Below are 22,138 nucleotides of genomic sequence, written 5' to 3'. Positions count from 1 at the left end.
TGAGAAGGAATACAGTCCATGTTTGTGCAAAATACTGATAGACTTTGTGGCTATATCAGCAGTGTGACACTTCAACAGTGATGAAGATAAGAGGAATTACAGTGACCTGATTGGCTAATTAGCTGATGCTAATGCTGTGGCAGTGCTGTGATTGACGGCTGTGTGTCTCCTGTGTGCCAGTGCTGAGGCGGCGCTGGGTGTCTACGCTGCAGGAACACGTGAGAGACCAGATGGTTTTTGGGAGGCGGCGCTTTGGTCCCGGATCTCACTGCCAGAAACATGGATTCCTTGAACTTAAAGGAACCAAATCCAGAGTTTACGCCGCCATCAACACAGACCAGATCTGGCTTCACAAGAGTGAGCAGGTAAGACTGCCAACAGGGGGCACACTGACAGGTAAGAACAGTGATAGCTGAACATTGACAGGTGAGAGCACCACCATGTCAAGGCTCCGTTAACTGCTCTCCAAAGAACTTTAGCAATAAGAGATTCTTTTAGGATCCTTTTTGCATTTCTTTTTAGACCACTCTTTTTTTTTTAAAGAAACTTCCTTTCTAAGAACCATTTGAAGAACAGTTCCTGAAGTAATCTTTTTAAAAGTTTCTTTAAAAAAAGGGTTTTGTTCTGAGGATAGAAGAACCATTTTTAATTCCACAGAGAACTTCTGAGCAAAAGGTTCTTCAACAACCTTTACTACAAATAGTTCTGTATAGTTCCTTCTAAGGCACCTCAAAGAGCAATCAAATGATTCCTTTAGGTATCATACATGGTGCTCCAAAGAACCTTAGCAGAAATAGATTCTTTAAGGACCCATTTTTCAATAGTTCTTTGTGGACTCACCTGGTTCTACATTGACAACAGGATTTGATATTGATTTGCATAATTTTTGAGCAAAAAATTCAAATTTAAGAATGTGCAGCATTTCCAGGGTCCTTCCATCAGATGTTTAATGTTCTCTGTTTACTAATGTTTTATTGAATAAGGATTCATCCACGTTAGCTATAATGGTATCAGCTCTGATTTCACGCTCTTACCTGGCACTGAGATAACAATGAAGAACCTTTAGAGAACTATATAATGTAAGGACTCATCCAATGAATAATGAAGTTCTTAAAAGAAGCATAAAGTCTTCTGAAGAATCATTGAATAACTGCTATATATTGAAGCAGGCTGCTGTTGGGATAAATTGTCTTCATGTGTTCTTCTGTCTGCAGTGTTTTCGAAATGGAATCGGTATCACGATAATTGAAGCTCGAGGAGCGACGATCCGAGATGGAAAACACAAGAGCTTTGACCTCATTACTCTGTACAAAACCTTCAGGTTGGAACGATTGCTGGCTTTTTCTCTTCATGTTGTAGCTAGAAAAAATAAAAGGTTTTAATAGTAAAAACAAATGTGTTTTAACAGGCATTCAAAGAAAAGGTTTGGGTTGAACCATCACACTCTGAGACTGAATGACTGAACAATCTGTTACATTTTTAGAGCATGTGTTCTCCTACAATAGAAACCTTTAGCTCTGTGGTCTGTAGATGAACCTCGAAACAAAGTGTCTGTCCTGTCTGCCTCCCTTTGCTGTTAGAGCTGGTGGCTAAATCAGCTTACAGCTAATTCTCTGCAACTCTCAGCTCAGCTCCTGTTAGTTCTTAGTAGAAAGTCAGTGTTTGCTTCTTAAATGTTTTAACGTGAACTGTGGAACCAGCAGATCTAAATACGACTTCTGTGCAACCTCCTCAGCTTCACGGCAGAGTCAGAACGTGAGAAGCGGGACTGGATGGAGGCGCTGCAGGAATCCATCGCAGAGACGCTGTCAGATTACGAGGTAGCTGAGAAGATCTGGTCCAACCGATCCAACAGGATGTGTGCCGACTGCAAGGCACTGAACCCCGACTGGGCCTCCATCAATCTGTGTGTCGTCATCTGCAAGAACTGTGCAGGTAGAACTTTCTGCCGGGAATTTCAAGAGACCCTAGCTGAGCTTTGCCAACAAGAGTTTATTCAACATGTTTTTCTTTCTTTAACCTGGATTTACATTTGATTTAATGCTGATCTGATCTGTTAACTGCTCATCATTCAATTAGGAGGACTATTTGGTTCTGCAGCTAATTAATCAGCTTCAAGAACTCATATAGGAGGTGGCACAATTTATCTAACTGGTCCTGGAGTTTATTTCTGACCTGCACTTCATTTAGTTGGTTCTTGAGCTCATATAGGAAGTTCTACACTTCATTTAGTTGGTTCTACTGTTCATTTATGAGCTTCTAGAGCTTTAAAAGGAATTTGTGTCATTCATTTAGGTGGTTGCAGAGTTCGTTTTGGTGGAGTAAGTGGTTCTACAGTTAACCGGGCATCACACAACAACAAGCAAGCAACGACTGCAGCCCGTTGCAATATCACCAAAATACCAAATGATTTTGAGGCATGACCTCACAGTCATTAGATTACTGCTAAGTACAACAGCAGAGTCTTTTGTGAACCCTTCACAACAAATGTTGTGACAAATGAACTGTAAAATTTCATAAATAAACTCAATAACCAACCAGATAACCTGTAGAACCTCATACATAGACTCGAGAACCACTGAAATTTACTCTAGAACTAACTTAAGCAGCTAAATGAACTCTGGAACCTCCTAAATGAATGCTAGAACGTCTTACATGAGCTCTACAAGCTCATATATGAATTTCAGAATCAACTTCATGAATTGTGTAACCTCCCATATAAGCTCTAGAACCAAGTAAATTAACTTCACAGCCACCTTAAGCACCCAATTGACCTCTAGAACCTCCTAAAAGAGCTCTAGAAGCTCAAAGAAAGAATAAGCTGTAGAACCGCCGAAATTAACTCTTCAACCATGTAAACCTCTTAAATGAACTGTCGAACCTCTTCATGATATCTCGAGCTTCCTAAAAAAACACTTTGGGACCCCCTGAACCTCCTAAAATAACTCTATAACCATCTAAAACACTTATATGGACTCTACAACCAACTAACTGAACTCTAGAACTTCTTATACAAGCTGTAGAACCTCCTAAAGCTCCTAAATTAACTCTAGAACCTCTGTTTAGTGCCTTGAGGTTGATATACGTTGTAGAGTGGAAAGTATAAATGAACTGAAGTGAAACTAAAGTGAAACTCATCTGATGGAGCAACCTGTTTATGTGCTGTTTGTCTGTGTGCAGGACAGCACAGAGGTCTGGGGACGATGGTCTCCAAAGTTCAGAGTCTGAAACTGGACACCAGTGTTTGGAGCAACGAGATCGTCCAGGTGAGAACAGCTCCTATTCACCTGGTTTGTCCACTGCATCGAATCACCTGGGGTCCGTTTCACAAAGCAGGTTCAACAAACTCTGAGTTGATCTACTCCGAGATAGGAAACTCTTCTGGTTCCAGAACAGCTGATCTGAATTGGTTTTATCGACTCGTATTAGTTTCACTTAGAGTTAAGCGCGTGCACCACAACTATGAAACGCCAGTATCAATCGAGCCACGATTTGACGAGTCACTATGGAGGAGGGCTGCGTTTTTCACCCCACTTGAATTGGAAATCTTAACGCGCTCATATGGAGAGTTTGAACATGTTTTTAGAAAGAAGTGCAACACCGCTGCAGCTGCAAAAGAGAGGGAGACGGCGTGGAGAACACTGCTGCCCGGATCAATGCATTAGTTTAAATGTAGTCCTTTGAAATCACAATAATATTACAGGGGAAAACTGTTAAAATGGTAGCCTATTAGGTTATTTCATTTAGCTGCAATCCCACGGGGGAGAAGCGCACGGGGCAGCAGCTTAAGATGAAATATAAAAACACTCGCTGGTATTCATGAGTGGTATTCCTGGTGCTTTGTCCTACGTCCACTTGCTGTCTGGATAAATCCAAATAGTCTGGTTTCATGGCGCCCCATTGAGGAGAAATTAACAAGCCCATATAACCTATATAATCTGATATACTCCAATATATCACGTAAGGTAATGAAACGTGATTTCGGACCAATTATTTCACACCTTTTCACTGTGTGGCTTAAAGTCCAACAATTTGCAAAAATACGTTCTAAATTTTTCCGTCAGTCTCCCATATTTCATAATTTTAGTCTTCTAATAGACGGGAAACCAATTTCTTTCCCCCAGTGGAGTGATAGAAGAATAAACATTCTTCAAGACATTACAGGGAAACGAGGTCTCCTTGAATTCCAGGAATTATGAAGAACTTTTAACCTTCCGGGCACTTCCTTTTTCTTTTATTTACAGTTACACGCAGCTAAAAACAAAGGTATTGTCTCAGACATGTACAAACTGATAGCTGAGGCTTCTTATAAAACTCTGCCTTTAAACAGACTTTGAAAAGTGATATTGATGCTTCCTCAGAACTAAATTGGAAATCTGTTTGGTCCAATATTGCCATTTCATCTAGAAATCTAAATCATAAGATGATCCACTATAAATGTATCCATCGGTCCTATTTTACACCTCAAAGATTTCATCAAATGAAACTCAAAAATAATCCATTTTGTGATTTCTGTCCAGGCAATACCATTGGTACATTTTTTCATTTAGTTTGGCAGTGCCCGGAAGTTAACAGTTTATGGAAAAACATTTCAAGTGTATTATCTGATGTAATGGAGAGAGCTATTCCTTGTTCACCGTCTCTACTATTACTGAATCAATCAATCAATCAAAGTTTATTTATAGAGCACTTTACAACACTCATGGTGGCCGAAGTGCTTTCCAGTTAAAAACAAACATTAAAATAAGAAAAAAAGCAGATTAAAAGAAAGCAACAACAGAGCATGTCAGGAAAATGAAATCAGATAAAACTGGATAAAATAAGATAACATAAAGATAAGATAAAAGGTAAAATAATACTTAATGACATTTCTTTTCTGAAATAACAATAAATAAAAGCCGTCTTCTGTTGGCTGGACTCACAGCAGCCAAAAGGATGATCGCTTGCTGCTGGAAAACCCACATATACTGTCAATCAAGGAATGGCTTTCTTCTTACAAGGACATCGCACAGCTAGAGCTGACCACCGCATGATTACATTCAGCTAAAGCACGAAATATTAACTGCTGGACAAACTTGATGGGAAAAATTGAGAGCTTATTATAAGAGCTATATTTTAATTCTAATTTCTTGCTGCGCAATGAATTATATTCTTACCTTTTTTTGATTTTGTTACCTGTACAAGATATCGTACATGTGTGTTTGCATGAATTGATCCATTGTTATGTACACAGTGATACTGAGATTTCTGTGCTTGGGTAGAATGAGTGAGTGAATGAATGAAGTATGAGTATTTGAGGGATTTTTTGTTTTTTCCTTTCTGCCCCTTCATTGTGTAGGCATGTATTTTATATTCATTCTCTATACACCGCTTTATCCTCACTAGGGTCATGGGGGGGGGGGGGGGGGGGGGTGCTGGAGTCTATCCCAGCTGACTCGGGTGAAGGCAGGGGACACCCTGGACAGGTCACCAGTCTGTCACAGGGCTACATATACAGACACACAATCACACTCACATTCACACCTACGGGCAATTTAGAGTGACCAGTTAACCTCAGCATATTTTTGGACTGTGGGAGGAAGCCGGAGTACCCGGAGAAAACCCACGCATGCACAGGGAGAACATGCAAACTCCATGCAGAAAGATCCCTCTTGCTGCAAGGAGAAAATGGTAACCACTACACCACTGTGCAGCCCATCAATAAACATTTGATCACAAAAAAAAACACTCGCTGGGAAATTCTAAAAGAAATTAAAATGACTATTCCCAGTCTGAGGTTGCAGCACAATGTCATTAACAGAATGTGATGTAAAATTAGTTAAACAGATCTCTACATCATTCACCTGCAATCTTGTGGAACTCCTCCTTGATGCTCTGACAGGTTTATGTCCAGGAAAACCACAAAGATGGGTAAAAGCTTTTTCAGGGCCAGGCACACTTTTCTGACCGCCGTGCATACAGTTGCCTAACTTAAGTGCTCTGCATCTCCGACAGGATACAAAAAACTCCCATTTGCAAAGAACTGCAGCGCAACACACAATATCCGATGGGATGTGAGAGCATGACTGCGGCTGGTAATGTTGCAAATGTAAGGACGGATTAGGTTGTTTATGTAGATTATGGACTGTGATGTGAAACAAAAAAGATAATTGTCCAGAATTGCAAGAACATCTATGCGTGGTCTAATAACAATCTCCCGACGAATTAATTCTCCATGCAGTAACGCTGCCCCTTCATCTACTGGATCATTAACTAAAGGACATGCCATTTTGAAAAACGGCAGAACCAGGCTATGCCAAAACTCGCCTGCTGACTGAATGAATGAATGAGAAAATCAAATAGCGTGTGCAGCTGACAGAGGGTGGAGACAGAGAGAAACTCGAGGTTTACTGAGAAAAACGTAGTCACGACCAGGTTAGGTTCATAGAATCCGTTACTATGGTAACTGACGGAGAGCTTAAGTTAAGTCTCTCTGTGGTTAGGCTGGAGTTACCCCTCTTTCTCTGGTTTGAGTTACCTCCCTTTGTGAAACGGAAAACTCAGAGTTTCCTTCATTCCAGGGTTAGCAGACTCAGAGTTTTCACTAAACCTGCTTTGTGAAACGGATCCCTGTTCTGAGGCAGAAGCATGTAGAGCAGTGGTCGGCAACTGGCGGCCCGCGGGCCAAAACTGGCCCGTCAGGAATAATGTCTGGCCCACCAGATGATTTTGAAAATTTGATTTGGCACGAAGTCAAGCCAGTCCGTCACCACAACACGAAACTCTCGTGGTTGGCTGCTGCCGGGCATTTCCGCGTTCGCGCTACTGGTCGAACAGGGTTGTACCAGCCAGATTTCACTGAGCAACAGTGTGTGCAAAACATGCGTCTCGGGAGTCATTTTTAATACATCTGTGATCAGAATTGAGACCTGTGTCCCAAGCAGCGGCGATCAGCTGTAGAAGCTCCGCTGCTCGCGGTATCGCTGCCCCCCCCCGGAATCGGAGCGCACCCCTCCAGGTTGGCCCGCTGTTCGATTGTTTATACACATTTTGGCCCGAAGCAACATCTACTTGCCGACCCCTGATGTAGAGGCTCAGTATAAAGTCCTTGCTTTCTGTTTTTCATGCAACGCCTCGAGGCAGATATGTATTGTTCTGTGTTTGCTTACTTAAATGTTTGTTTGTTTGTGTTGAGCAGCTGTTCATTATGCTGGGGAACGACCGGGCCAATGATTTCTGGGCGGCTCGTCTGTCTCCTTCAGAGGATCTGGACTGCGACGCTTCGCCTGAGCAGAGGAGGGAGTTCATAACCCAGAAGTACCGAGAGGGTCGATACCGGCTCCCCCACCCATCGTTCTGCAGCCAGGAGGAGCTGCTCAAGGTTTACTGATGCTTTTTCCAGAACCACAGAGGGCAGCTCCTACTGCTATTTCACTGTTTTTATTAAATGAAAATTACAGGACTACTACTCCATAACATCACTTAAATATCAAATGATTCTAACCTGTCTCCCCTCACGATAATCAAATTACTTCTAAGAAGGGTGGTATAGTATTTGCTTTGATGTCACATTACAAACTGCCAGTTTAGATTTATTATGTTTAGAATACAGGTTCTACAGTAAGAACTCAATGCAGCACAAGTCAGTCCACCTTTTATTACTGACATTCTCTCCCCAACACCTTTTACACTCATCCAGCCTCAAATAATCACACTGTACCTCTGTGCTTCACTGTCAGGACTATGCATTGACTGTGGTAGTCCTAGTCTGGTTCACACCAAATGTGCTGGACTCCTAGCCTAGCCGCGCTAGACAACCCACGGCAACGAATTTAATTCTCTGCCAGGGTGGGTCTAGTTACCCTCCATAAGGCTCGAGGCTGGATTCTCCTAAAACTGGCCGACGAATCACCATGAAGTGTAGAGTCAGAAGGCGGGCGTAACTAAGTGACGACAGAGGCGTGACGATTCTGACAGAAACAACCGGCGCACAATAAACAGTTATCTTTCGACTCGGCTTTGGCCACAGCCCTTAAAGATTTGAAGCTAAAATTCAACTTGAAAGATAAACAAAGGACGGCACTGAAGTGTTTCATTGAGAAGAAAGACGTATTTGGACTTATGCCGACGGGATATGGCAAATCCTTAATATACCAGTTGGCTCCGCTGGTTGGGAAGTTAATGGGACTTAGCCACAATCCGCCGGCGCTCTAGGAACTACATCAGCCTATTCGTTGCGCTGATTGGTTGTATACCTACCCAATTGCTGCAGAGTGATTTGAAAGACAACCTTTTAGCCCGCCTCCCTCCCTGTCGAGTGTTCCTAGACCCTTGTGTCTTAAGAGCTGGGTCTAGCGCGGCTAGGCTACTGGACTCCATCTGAGCCCATAAAATTTCTTTTAGTCTCTTTGGTATCTGGCAATTTCAACTGTGATCCCCAATACTGGTGTACTGCTGTGGTACAGCTAACCCACTTGGTGATACTCTATGTTGGGCATGGACTTTCACATCTGTGAATGGCAGATGTCTCCTCTCTTGCTCTCCCTCCCTTTAACAGATGATCTCTGCTTTCTCAGTACCATATGCCCTCCTTGGCTTACTCCACAAAGTTAACTTAGCATGAAGCTAACTGATTCCATATATAGTCGATTGTAAACAAGGAAGTGCGCACCTCCGTGGTGTTGCCAGTCCCTGCCCCCTGAAAAGGTGCAACTGTGAGATAGTGTGGTTTTTCAATTTTGGCAAGCCACCCGGGACATTTCTGTGTGGGTTGCGAAGTTGCCATGCTTTGAAAGATGACCATCACAAGTGTTTGGGTCACCAACATGCATGGACTGTTTTATAATTCCTGCGCACAGCAGAGAGGCCCAGTTTTTGGGTTCCCCTGTTTGTCTGCACAACACAGTGCAAAAACAGGAAAAAACATGGATGCTTCTATAAAGAAAAAAGGGGAGTGTTCAGGGCCTTGGCAAAGCCCACAGCCCACCTCCATTGTGGAGTCGACAGCGGTCCAGCTTGATACTGGCTTCCTTTCTACTCCCACTCTAGGGTTGAAGATGACCGAATAGGAATAAAAGCAGGAAGATGTGTGTGGAGAGGCCGTCTTCTTCTCCAAGGAGAATGGCCTGTCCTGTGGGCAGCAATTTCTTGCGGAGTACTGGCAGGGTAACCAGTGTTCTTAGTGTCTCCCTCCCTGAAAATGTTGTGTACCGGGTTGAGGAGGATGTGAAAGTGCATCCCCACACCAGCAATTTAATGCACCAGCAGCTACATTCTGGGCACATCCACATGCCCTGACAGGGATTGCAGGGTTTTGCTTGCAAGGCGGGAGCTATGGCTATGCAGGCCCAATTGACTGGAGCCTACTGTGTCCCTTCACCTCCATCGTTTGTATCTTCAGATGCTGGAATGTTCTAGGGGTTTGAGTATGGTAATGAGCTTTGTATGACCCTTCACACCTCTCCTCCATATTTAGAAAACAAGCAGAGTATCAGCATATTGTTGGGTTGCTAGATGTCATATTTGGCTATCCCAGCCCCAGCAAGGAGACTGGGACTGTTTAATGAAGCCACGGCAACACTGCCACTGTGTTTTAGCTATCTGGTGGCTCGCTAGAGGCCTTGCCTATAGGCTTTTTAGAGGCATGATAATCACCGACAGGTTAGAGAAGGTAGAGCAGATAGTAAGGCCCAAGGGTCCTCAAAGTGCCCTGCCTGACAGTCCCCAGAATCTGACCAGCAGGCTCTCTGGCTCCTGCGGCTGTGAATCCCTCTACCACTGTATTCCTTACAGCTTTGTGAGTTTACATGTTCAGTGAAGCTCATGCTGAGTGCAGACATGACATCAGCCGGAACACAGTAAAAAACTCTGTTCTACCTAGGTCGAGCTGGTGTACTTTGAGAAAAAAAGGCATGAATTTTGACTGTGAATCTTTACCAGCGTATAGCTTGTGGGTTCGTAGTCGAGCGTGCCCTATGGGTCCCTGCTGAGGGCAGACTTCTCAGTCAGCTAAACATCAGTTGAGGAAACTTTCCTCCAGTCATGTTGAAATATGTCTACTGGTGCATGAATGCTCCTAAAGCATATTACTGCAGTCGTCCGCTAACATGCTCAGTGGTAGTCTGTGTTGAGTGCAGAGTTAGGCTACCAGTAGAAAGTAAACTCTGTTCTAGCCTAGTCAAGCCATCATCCGTTCAAATACAGAGAGGCTTTCACTATCACTGATACCTTTCCAGCACATGGTTCACACTATCGCAACCTTTTAACCAAGGTTACAATGGATTCATACATTCTCTGCTGTCGAAGCTGCAGTCACAGTTTTTCTGCAGAAACAAACGAGCAGAGAAATATGAAGACATCAAAGCTGACCTGAGGTCAGACACACACTGCAGCTTCTGTTCTGCTCAATTTCAAAGAAGAAGCTTTGCATTGCATGACAGAATCACTGCTGTCGATCAGTATCCAATCATCTGCTGATCGTCCACATTAAAAACGACCTGCTTCATTTCTCCTCAGCAGTCAGAGCCTCAAACGACCTCCTGCATTGTTGAGGATCAGTTTAAACCTGTACTTTAACTGAATCGAAACTTCTCCAGGGTGTCGGCAGGACTTTAAGTGACCTAATTGTTATATGAAACATAAAAATCTGAGAGAAGAAGATAAACCTGCTGCAGGCGTGAAGCAGGACTGAAAACTGAAAACCTGAAAGCTCACAGCCACTGGTTCACTACAGAGATGTTTGAACACAACATGAAACAACAGGGACAATGCTGTGGTTTGAGGTCCATTTCTGTCTCTTTGTTTTGGTTTTGTGTATTTGTTGTGGTTTTCACTAAAACAACCATTACACACTGTAGTAAACAACAAAAACAACAGAAACATATCAAATATGACACAAAATGAAGCAAAACGACACAAAACACCACCAAAGAGACACAAAATGGCATCAAAGAGACACTAATTGCAGACTGCGTCACTGATGAAACAGTAATGTTCAAGGTTTCCTGTCTAAAAAGTGCTTTTTTTCGTCACTAATATCGTCTCTCTGTCTTTTGTATCAGGTCTTGTGTTCGGCTGTCTCTGAACAGACTCTTCTGAAAACTGTAACCCAGATTTTCTTGGAGGCGGAGTCAGCTCGCCTCTCTGATACCTCCAGCAGCTGCCAGCAGCCCCCACTTCTGGACTGTTGCCCCAGCTCAGGTTAGGACCCTACTGTGGCCTTTTCAAACATCTCCCAGTTTGTCAAACCTTTGTGTGTTTTCTGGTGAATGTTCTGTGATCATTCATCAGATCCCAGCGTGTACGATGAGATCATGCAGCCTGTTCTCCACTCGGGTTACCTCTACAAGTCCGGCTCGGTCAACAGAGGAACACTGTCCAGAAAAGCACGAGAAGGTAGGAGGACTGGAGTCCCTTGGGCTAAACCATAAACTAACCTGTTAGAAAGTCTTTTGAGTTTTCTGTGTCCTGAAGTATACTGCTAAACAAACTCTAGACCTCTCTTAACTCATTTGTCCAAAAGGAATTTAATATTTTTAAGTGCATATAATGTGAGCAGGCTGAAGATGCTGAGTGTGTTCTCTGGTCTTGTGTCAGACTTTCAGAAGTTCTGGTGCTCGGTAGATCAGTCTCTGCTGCTCTACGAGTCAGACCGATCAGCCGATCCTTGCATGCAGATCAACGTTAAAGAAATTGTGTGTCTGGGAGTCAGTCGACCAGACTCCTCCAACACCAACAATGGATTCATTGACAGGTCTTTCACACACCACTGCCTGGATGATTTTAATCTGACGATGGACTTAATCACGTCTTGTTTGGTATGAAAACATGTTTGTTTTCTGTCTCTCAGGTTTCGTTACACTTTCGAGTTGTGTCTGACTTCAACGAAACTCTATCAGTTTGGTTTGGAAACAGCTGACGCGCTTCACAGCTGGACCAAAGCCATCGGAAAGGTCTGACCCACTTCCACTGCTGCCTCACTGAGAACAGTGTTTCCATCAAACTCAAATCAAATCAAACAAAAAGACTTTTTATCAAAGTTTCTTTTCTTGCAAAATTATGATTTTACTGTAAAATATTATAAAATATTACACTTTAGTTTTGACATTTTAAAAAATTATCGAACTTTATTCCCAGATTTTTTTTTACTTTGTATGGACAGTATTGATTCATTTGAGGATTACTCTCTTGATTAATCCATCGACTATTTGGTCTCTAAAATGCGGATCAGTGTTTCCTCAAATGTCTTGTTTGGTCTCTGGACTGTCACTGTGATGGCAGTTCTCCCTTCTTATGTGATGTTTAACTTTTATGTTGTTGGTTGGTTCAGGCTACAACGCCACTTAGCTGTCACTGCCTGCTGACCCGGGAGTTTGAGCGAGTCGGCCTCCTGCGGTACCGGGCCATGCTAGACCCTCAGCAATGGAAGGAGGCTTATTTTGTCCTGCAGAAGTCCAACCTCTTCATCTGCCCCCAAACCGACGGAGCTGCAGAGGATATCATCAACCTGAACCGCCTGCAGGAGCTGAGTCAGTGTCCTCATCATTTTCATAGGCTAGTCATAGTCCTAGTTTCTGGTCCTGGTCTTGATCTTGGCCCTGGAAATTGCCATGCTCATAGTCCTGGTCCTAGTCCTGGACATGAGTTCTGGTAGTAGCCCTAGTCCTGGTCTAAGCCATGGCTCTGCACCTGGCCCTGGTGCTTACACTTGTCTTTGCATTTGTCTGAACCTAGGTTGGTCCTGGTCCAGGCCCTAGTCCTGGTCCCAGTTGTGGACCCAATCCTGGTCAAGACCCTGTACTAATCCTGATGCATGGTCTTGGTTATGGTCTGCGTCCTGGCCCTGCTTGTGGTCCCATTCCTGGTCCTGGTCACAGTCTTGGTCCCTGGTTCTTGTCTCGGCCATAACCATGGCCCTGGCCCTGGCCCTGGTCCTTGATCAATTACGACCCAAGTCCCAGCCATGGTCCCGGTCCTTGTCCAGATTTTCATTCTGTTATTGGGCCTAGTCCTGGTCCTGGCCATGACTTGAATCCTTGTCCACAGATACCATGTCTGACTGATTTTGTGAGGCTGTTCAGCTCAAAATATCTGTGTTTGTGTCGAAGGTATCACCTCTGAGGTCGAGAACCAGGAGAAGAAAGACATCCTGGTGTTGGTTGAAAAGGGAAGGTGAGGGGAATAGTTAATGCAGAGTTTCTTGGTCCTGGTTTTTGGTGTTTTCTAAACTGTGTCTCTTCTCCTTGTTAGGACTCTCCACCTGCAGGGCGTCAGCCGAACAGATTTCTCTCTCTGGTACTCGGACATCCAGCGGGCGGCTGGCGGAAAAGGAAACACCCTGAGAGAGCAGCAGCTGAGCCGAAATGACATCCCCATCATCGTGGACAGCTGCATCGCTTTCATCACGCAGTACGGTAAGGACAAGGGTTCTGGTAATAGCCCTAGTCCTGGTCTAAGCCATGGCTCTGCACCTGGCCCTGGTGCTTGCACTTGTCTTTGCATTTGTCTGAACCTAGGTTGGTCCTGGTCCAGGCCCTAGTCCCGGTCCCAGTTGTGGACCCAGCCCTGGTCAAGACCCTGTACTAATCCTGATGCATGGTCTTGGTTATGGTCTGTGTCCTGGCCCTGCTTGTGGTCCCATTCCTGGTCCTGATCACGGTCCTGGTCCTTGATTGTGGTCCTGACCATGGCTCCCCTGAATTCTGGTTTCACAGAGTCAATTTATTTATGTCAGAAGAGCTTCTGATTGGTCGAGAATTTCACAACACCATGTTTGAAAATCTGCAGTTACACTTCACAGCACCATGTTTGAGAACCTGCATTTCTAATTAAACTACCCTTAAACCAGGAACGATAACTGCAGCTGCAATAGGACCATGTTTAGTTTGTTAAACAACCACATGATAATCTTTACAAGTTCATGGTTCTGTTTCTCTTCAGGTCTGGGCCATGAGGGGATCTACAGAAAAAACGGGGCCAAATCCAGGATCAAGCTGTTGATGGAAGAGTTTCGTAAAGATGCCCGAAACGTCAAATTACGGATTGGAGACCACTTCATCGAGGATGTGACTGACGTTCTGAAGAGGTTCTTTAGGGAGATCGATGACCCTGTCTTCATGGCTGACCTCCACCCGCTGTGGCAGGAGGCTGCCAGTAAGTTCACTTCAGCTCTAGAGACAAGAGCCTCTGCTATCATGGTTGTGGTCCAGACTTCAGTTTCTGTTTGAGGGTGTCTCTTTGTTTTTGTTGTGGTACAAGTTTTCACAGCAGCAGGTAAAAGTGTTCCAAATCATTGGCCTATAAACCCAAACCAAGAGACTGCAGTGTCCTTGACCATGGATCATCACTGCCATTGCATTTCTTTCTTCTTTCTTTCTTTCTTCTTCAGTCCTGGTTCTGATTGAGGTTCAGACCATGTTTCTGGCCCGGATTTGGTTTCTGGATCAGGTTTTTGTACAGGTTTTGGTCCTGCTTCAGGTCGAGGCTATGTTTTTGACCCAGGTACTGGTTCTGGTCCTGGTTCTGGTTCTCATCCATGTCCAGGTCCAGATCCAGGCTATGTTACTGGTACTGTTTCAAGTTCAGACCCTGGTCCAGAGCCATTTCCTGGTATGGGTTCAGGCCATGTTTCTGGTCGGGTTCTGGTTGTTGTCCTTGTCCAGTTCCATGTCCTGATCCTGGTTCTGGTCCTCGTCCAGTTCTTTGTCCAGGTACAGGTCCTGGTCTAGGTTCTTGTCCAGGGTCATGGACCAGGTCCTGGTTATTGTCCAAGTCTATGTCCAGGTCCAGGTATGGGTTACATCCTGATCCAGATCCAGGTCTGGGCCATATTCTTATTTTACACTAGTTGGTACTTTTTATAGTGTTTTTTTTATCAATAATTGATACTTGGTGAGTTTTTGGTTCTTTTAACTGATACTATGTTTGTACTTTATACCTTTAGCTGGTACTTTATGTGTATTTTCTACTGTTGACTGGTGCATCTTACAAGCTGTTTTCTTTAATGATCCAGTTTATTGTTTATGTTCAGAAATCTCCCAGAAGCGTCTGAGGTTAGACCGATACAAAGAAATCATCTGGAGTCTTCCTCGAGTGAACAGGACAACTCTGGCTGCTCTCATTAGTCACCTGTACAGGTGAGCTCTGCATACAGCAGCTGCAGAAGTAACAACAGCGTTTACAATAACAGCAGCATCAATAACAGCCGAGCTGTAACTCCTGTTCTCTCTATCAGGGTCCAGAAGTGTGCTGATCTTAACCAGATGTGCACCAAGAACCTCTCGCTGCTGTTCGCTCCGAGCCTGTTCCAGACCGATGGGAAGGGGGAGCACGAGGTGAAGATTGTAGAGGATCTGATAGACAACTACCTGTACGTCTTTGATGTGAGTGGCCTCTGAGCAACACGAAGGCGTTGTTCTCTGTTTGAACTGAACAAACTGCTAACCTGTGACTGTGTTTCAGATCGATGAGGAGCATCAGACTCAGATTGAGCTGGAAATCAGCCTGATCACCACCTGGAAGGACACTCAGGTACATGAGCTCCGGCCAACAACACACCCCTGTCTCGAGCAGTACTGAGACAGGGGTAGGGATGCACTTACAGTTATGTAGTAAGCTGATAATGAGTTGGTAATGAACTGGTAATTATCATTTGTTCTCATGATGCAAAATAAACGTTTTAGTTTATTTTGCATTCAGCTGGCACTTAATGAGAATTTTTTTTAATATGTAGTTGGTACTTTGTGAGTATTTTATATTACTTCATTGGGATTGTGCACTTCGTCAACATGTCACACGTGATGCTTTTTTTTAAAAGAAACCATGCCTTTCAAATCTGTCAGCATGTGTTTGTTCAAAACTTATAGAAACTTGGTTGAAATTTACTAAGCTCTTAAAATGAGTCTGTAATACATCAACATTACTTGTGAGGTCAGCCCTCACTTAGATGTAGACAATATGTTAATAACACCGAGTTTTCATGTGTAGTTGTCTCAGGCCGGTGATCTGATCATTGAAGTCTACCTGGAGATGAAGATGCCAGACTGCTGCATAACTCTCAAAGTAAGTCTGACCTACTGCTACAGATGTGAGAGCTGAGTGTTCAGGTGTTCAGGTGACCTCTGACCCCTACAGGTGTCTCCCACCATGTGTGCTGAGGAGCTGACCAATCAGGTTCTCTACATGAGGAATGTCCCGGCCGGAGACAAAGACGTCTGGATGACGTTTGAGGCCATCGAGGATGGACAGCTGGGTGAGGGAGCGCTACAGTGCTTGTATCTGTCTCTCTCTTTCCCTTTCTGATGCTGCTGCCTGACAGGCGTGTTTTTGCTGTCACTTCAGAGCGTCCATTACACCCCAAAGAGAAGGTCCTGGAACAGGCTCTGCAGTGGTGCAAGATGACTGACCCGAGCTCTGCCTACCTGGTGGTGAAGAGAGTTCCTAAACGAGAAGGCATCACTATCCTCACCTGTGGGTAGACACACCTGAACAAGCTGATATAAAACAGTATCTCCACTGCAGGATCCTGTGGGCCGGCCTGAGGGCGGCCTGAACTTTTGAGCGCATTCTAAAAGTAAGAACTGTCTGTGTAGAGCCTCTTACAGGAACCATCTTAAGAGAACCTTTATCAGGAACCGTCCCCTTAGAACCACTTTCACTGACTGTTCCTGAGCCATCCCTGAAGAACCTCTTTCAAGGTCTTTTTTAGGGGAGAAAAAAGTTCCTCCTTCGTTCTCCTGAGTGACCCTGAAAAACTTTTGTGTGGGTCTCAATGCAGATTGGATAATAAAAATGAATGAAGCGAATTGTCAGAAACCTGAACTGAATGCACCAAAACATCAAAAACTTTATTATAAATGTACCTAAACTGAAAAAAACTGTACCAAATACTTCAACAACCTGAATAATGTACCAATGCATCAAGAACCTTAAGGTTCAAAAATACAGATGTCAACATACCAAAAGGTGAAAAAAGCAGAATATTAAAGCCCCTAAAGTTCAGGGAAAAAAATATTATTGTACCTAAATGTCCAAAACTTGGATATCAACTTAACAAATGATTAAAAACCTATAAAAACATCAAAGACGTGAATATTAAAGCACCAAACCGTCAATGGCTGATGAGAGGCTTTTTCTTGAAGCACCACATTGGTCTCTGAACACAGTTACTGCAGTGGAAAGACACTCACAGTCACACAGAGCTGCTGTTACACATTGTTTAACTGCTTATGTCTGTCCGTCCATGTGTTTGTCCGTATGTCTTTCTTTCTGTCTGTCAGCCTATAAAAGTGAGATCATGAAGGTCGGACTCTTACGATGTCGTGAAGAACCTCCAAAGCTCCTCCAGGGAACTAGGTTCCAGGAGAGAACATTCCAGATCCGGGACCACAAACTGCTGCTGCTCAAAGACAAGAAGGTAAGCGGGGTGCCTGTGGGAACCAGTAGAAGCTGGTCTCATCCTCTGGTCCTGACTGTGGTTTCTTGCTGTACAGAGCATCAAACCAGAGAAGGAATGGTCTCTGAAGTCCATGAAGATCTACATCGGCATTCGCAGAAAGCTGAAAGCTCCGACAAGGTAGCACTACACAGCAACCGCAGCTTCATACACCTGTCTGTCTGAGGTCTGATTTCACATGTTGTCTTCATACACTGTTTTTATCAGTTTATAGCTGAGTTTATATTATATAGATGTGTGTTTTGTGTAAAACAGAAGCATATCAGGTGTCTCAAAGCCAACTTTACAGTAGTAAGCGCCAAAAATCATTAAGACACAAAAATGAACAATTCAGTTAACTGTTAGTTAGCAGTTACATCATGAGGCTGCAATCAAGTTAGCAAATTCTCTGATAAGGGGAAAAGCTCATAAATTACTCCACAACAAAGCAGCAAACTCACAACAGCATTTTCCATGAATTCTGGCTAAACAACTGCAAGATTTACACCTTTACCAATAAAGACAAACTTATTTAAGTAGTTCAACAGAACTTTTTCACAATACAGCAGATTGGCAAGTTATTGTGGGAATATTCATGCACCAAAACGTCTGGATAATAAAGTACTTCAGCTTCAACAACCTGGATTTTAATGGTCGAAATGTTAAAACCTGAAAATTTATAGACCTAAACTTTAACAGTCTGTCTATAAATGCCCCAACACATCAAAAACCCGGATGCCAGTACATCAAAACACCAAAAACCCAGATTATAATGCAACAAAACATCAAGAACCTGGATAATAACACAGCAGAACATCCAAGACCTGGATATTAAGGCAACAAAACATCAAGAACCTGGATACTAACACACCAAAACACCATAATAATGCACCAAAACTTCCAGGAATATTAACACACCTAAAGAACCTGAATATCAGTGCACCTGAACATCCAAACTCTGGATGTAAGCTTATAAAAACATCAAAAACATGAAAATGAAAGCACTAAAACGTATTTTAAAAAATCCTGAAAAATAATGCTGTCTCTATCTGCAGGTGGGGATTCACAGTGATGTCAGAAAAACACCAGCTGTAAGTATTCATGCACTGAACTCTGCTCTCAGACCTGCAAAAAGTGGTCCGTTCATCAGAGCTGTTGGCCTGCTGTACAGACTTACATAGTAAACTCTCTCACGTAGTAGAGGTTGTGTTTAGATGAAGGTTCCTCCAGCTGGTTCAGTTGTTCCTCTTCCCTCAGGTACCTGTGCTGCAGCCGTGAGGCTGAGCTGTGGGACTGGATCACCAGCTTTCTCAAAGCTCAGGTGAGTCAGAGTTTACCTGTAGGTCCAGGAGGCTCAGCTTGTTCTGATATCTCACCGATGTGGTTGTTTGCAGAACGAGGACCCCGGGCCTCCGCTGCTAAGGCGTCACTCCTCCTCCGACATCTCCAAGCAGAAGTTTGGCACAATGCCACTCGTCCCCATCAGAGGAGATGAGAGCAACAGCAGCATGCTGTCGGCCAATCAGACGCTGGTCAGAGCCCACCTGTCACACCACGTTTAGTGTTTGTTTTACAGCTGTAGAACCAGCTGCAGTTAGCTGCTGTCTCTCTTTCATCCTCCCCAAATCAAATATGTATCTCCATCTTTTCTGTCCGCAGAGGAAGCTACACGACAGGAGGACTCTCTCCATGTACTTTGTGAGTATTTTTTACCTTGAGCTGGTACTTTGTAAATATGCTGTACTTTTAGCTGATACTTTGTGTTTTGTAGCTTATTACTTTAGTAATATGCTAATGTTATGACTGGCACTTGGTGAGTGTTATGTTCCTTCACCTGGTTCTTTATGAGTGTTTTAAAGCTTTAGCTGGGACTCTATCAGTATTTTGCACTTTTAGTTTGTATAGTATAGTATTACTATTATCCAGCTCTTATCAGATTTTTCTTCCTTTGGGTGCTCCTTTGTAAGTGTTTTGAAGCTTTAACTGGTACTGTCCGAGTGTTTCGTATCTTTATCTAGTGCTTTACAAATGTTTTGAAGCTTTAACTAGTCCTTTGTGAGTATTTTGTACTTTTATGCAGCACTCACAGGTAGTTGAATAAAAGTGAACTCATGCTGGTTCTTCCAGGACTAACAGGTCCTCTCTGTGTCTTTCTGTCTTAAGCCCATGAAGGTCCAGCCGGACTCATTCGAGGAGCGTTCAGAGTCTCCTGGCCTCCCTGAGCCACTCTATGAGGAGGTCGGAGACTTTGGTCTGCAGGTGCTCAAATCTCTGGAAACCAGTTTCCGGTCCAGTGGTGCTGCAGAGACCCAGGAGGTCCCGGACCACCTGCCGCTCCGACTGGTTCCTCTGGAGGCTGGCCATCTGGATCACATGATCGTCCAGGAAGAGGAAGCTCGTACCAGCGGGTCTGAGGAAACTGTGGATCAGAGCGGCATCAGCAGTGAAGGAGGAGCTGCAGGAGAATCGGACATCCTTCATCAGCCTGCAGTGAGGAGGAGACAGAAGCTGCAGGGAGTCTGCACACCATCACAGGAGCTGCTGCTGCAGGAGCTGTCATCAGCCTTCATCAAGAAGGCTGAGGAGGAGGGGCAGGAGGAAGAGGAAGAGAGGCCATATGATGTCTGAGAAACAGGAGTGAGGAGGAGGCTGAAGAGATCTCATCACAGCACAGCACATAGTGTTGTGGAGTCAGAGGACATCTTTCCCTCAGCGTCCATCTAACAGCCGTCCTGGAGCTTCAGCCTCGTGCAGCATTCCAGACAGCATCTGTTTTGTTATTGCTTCAGTCTGTACTACAGCTGTCCTCACGCTACCTACAGTTCCATGCAGTATGTCCACAGTGTGGACTTCATCATAATATTGCACACTAAGGTTTGACAGCTGCAGTCTGACTGATGTTCACTCAGTGCCTCAGACTTGTTTCTATACTGTGGTGTCGCTGCTGAGAAGACTGTGGATCAGAACGAGCAGAAAGACATGCTGGCTGCAAAGTCCAGCTGAATACAGTTGAACTTCTGAAACATGGTATTGGGACAAACTAACTCTGTTCAGACATATTATTTAGAGTGGTGATGTGGATCCTGGAATGCAGCCTTTGGTCTTTGTCAGTTTGCTCAGCTGATTTCTCTTCCATGTTCATGGAGACGATTTCTCTGTTCAGCTCTGATTCGCTTTTCTTTCTAATTTAACCCTCTGAATCCCTGGGCAGTTTCTCACAGTTTACTTTTCCTTTTTCCTCACTGTGTTTCTCTACAGTTTCTCTGCAGCTCTATGGAAACAGAACCACTCAGAAATGTGTTTTCCAGGTTTTAAACTCAGAAATGACAGAAGAAAGAGAAACAATTCTTCGATGATGTTCTTTAGAAAAATGTAATAAATGTATTTACAGATGTCAGCAGCATTGGAGGCTCCACCCACTAGAGATATTTAAGTATTTACATTTTACAGCCTCTACAAACTTTTTTTACTTCACAGTTAAACAAGCCTTTCTAACCCACTTGGTGGTGTTGAAGGCATGCTTCCTTCTTTAAAAAAATCTCCGGAATGACACCATTTATCAGGCTGAAACACTCCTTTACATGGTCAGTGAAGATTGATAACTTTAACAAAGCAGAGAAAGAGCTCTGTGGGCCCGAAGAAATGTCGCGAAAAATTTAATTAAAATTATTTATTCCACTGGAATCATTTAGATACAACCTGCTACAGATATTTAACTATTTAGATTTATTACAGCCTCTACAAACTTTCTTATGACTTTTTAATGACATTTCACCATGCTGAATGTATCTAAAATGTAAATGACACATGTGAAATAGAAAGATTTTCATGAAATATAGATGTTTTTATTTTTTCTGACTGAATGGCACACCACAGATGATTAGTTCAGGGAATCATCTGTGGTTCCAGGAAGTTCAAAAATCTGATGAATCTTTCTGTCACAGCTGGGTCAGACAAAGAGAACTAGTTGTGCTGAGGAGGGATCTGATTTGATCATTTTTAAATGAAATATGTAGAATAAAGTGGTTTTGATGAAATACCACAGTTTTAAGCTCATATTTGGTTTATTTGCCTGATGTACACATTACATTCAAGGACCATAAGAAAGTACACAATCTGATGATTCTGTCTCTTTTGCTGCATGTTGTGAGGATGAACAAACTAGTTTTCAGACTGATGTGTGAAGTCGAATGAAAATTGTAGAGATCGTCATGAACAGGTTTGTGTGTTGAAAAATATTTTTTTTGTTGTGTCTGCCTCTGAGGAATGTATAACCGCCTCTTTAAACAGGCCTGATGTTGAACCTGTCTGTGATGCTGTGAGCCAGCAGCAGATGGCAGCAAACAGTCAGTAAAACAACAAGGACACAACATGAAGATCAACAGTGCTGCAGAAAGACTTGATGCGTGTGTCCACCAGTCCTCACCAGCGTGGCTCTGACATCTCACTGCTCTGCTAGTGCTTCGTCTGTATATATTCAGTATGTTATTCTATAAAGCTGGTTGTTCTGAAGACTTGTGTCTCTGTCTTAGTTGGCCTCCTTATCCTTGAAGTGATCTCTCCTCATGATATATTACAAACCAACAGGGCTGACCTCAGTGTTACTCTCACAGGACTGACTACTGCTCATACAGCAGCTGTTTCAGCAGTTAATATTTGACCAGAAAAAAATCCCGCACATGAACACTGTTTCATGTCTGTTTTTATTCCAGATCTCTATAATGTCAT

The 22,138-nt window shown here is 43.6% G+C and overlaps 1 protein-coding gene across 3 annotated transcripts in view; it reads left to right on the top strand.

The window, feature by feature from the left end:
• Positions 1 to 21,922, top strand: part of arap3 (ArfGAP with RhoGAP domain, ankyrin repeat and PH domain 3) — a 41,619-nt gene extending 19,697 nt beyond the window's left edge. For all 3 annotated transcript variants that reach the window (XM_051954030.1, XM_051954031.1, XM_051954029.1), the window contains 26 exons: positions 181 to 365; positions 1,215 to 1,321; positions 1,736 to 1,935; positions 3,181 to 3,266; positions 7,178 to 7,360; positions 11,040 to 11,178; positions 11,269 to 11,373; positions 11,575 to 11,731; positions 11,828 to 11,930; positions 12,308 to 12,506; positions 13,086 to 13,149; positions 13,228 to 13,391; positions 13,918 to 14,130; positions 15,008 to 15,113; positions 15,212 to 15,359; positions 15,439 to 15,507; positions 15,964 to 16,038; positions 16,111 to 16,228; positions 16,318 to 16,446; positions 17,256 to 17,392; positions 17,469 to 17,551; positions 18,466 to 18,501; positions 18,668 to 18,731; positions 18,805 to 18,942; positions 19,070 to 19,108; positions 19,574 to 21,922. In XM_051954030.1, coding sequence (XP_051809990.1) covers positions 181 to 365; positions 1,215 to 1,321; positions 1,736 to 1,935; positions 3,181 to 3,266; positions 7,178 to 7,360; positions 11,040 to 11,178; positions 11,269 to 11,373; positions 11,575 to 11,731; positions 11,828 to 11,930; positions 12,308 to 12,506; positions 13,086 to 13,149; positions 13,228 to 13,391; positions 13,918 to 14,130; positions 15,008 to 15,113; positions 15,212 to 15,359; positions 15,439 to 15,507; positions 15,964 to 16,038; positions 16,111 to 16,228; positions 16,318 to 16,446; positions 17,256 to 17,392; positions 17,469 to 17,551; positions 18,466 to 18,501; positions 18,668 to 18,731; positions 18,805 to 18,942; positions 19,070 to 19,108; positions 19,574 to 20,038 — 3,512 coding nt within the window. In that variant the 3' untranslated portion in view covers positions 20,039 to 21,922. The remainder of the gene's footprint in view (positions 1 to 180; positions 366 to 1,214; positions 1,322 to 1,735; positions 1,936 to 3,180; positions 3,267 to 7,177; positions 7,361 to 11,039; positions 11,179 to 11,268; positions 11,374 to 11,574; positions 11,732 to 11,827; positions 11,931 to 12,307; positions 12,507 to 13,085; positions 13,150 to 13,227; positions 13,392 to 13,917; positions 14,131 to 15,007; positions 15,114 to 15,211; positions 15,360 to 15,438; positions 15,508 to 15,963; positions 16,039 to 16,110; positions 16,229 to 16,317; positions 16,447 to 17,255; positions 17,393 to 17,468; positions 17,552 to 18,465; positions 18,502 to 18,667; positions 18,732 to 18,804; positions 18,943 to 19,069; positions 19,109 to 19,573) is intronic.
• Positions 21,923 to 22,138: the final 216 nt, after the last annotated feature.

This window comes from Acanthochromis polyacanthus, chromosome 10 (genome assembly GCF_021347895.1).
Source record: "Acanthochromis polyacanthus isolate Apoly-LR-REF ecotype Palm Island chromosome 10, KAUST_Apoly_ChrSc, whole genome shotgun sequence".
Classification (NCBI taxonomy): Eukaryota; Metazoa; Chordata; class Actinopteri; family Pomacentridae; genus Acanthochromis; species Acanthochromis polyacanthus.
Note: the sequence above shows the minus strand (reverse complement) of the source record. Positions and strands in the feature narration are given on the sequence as shown.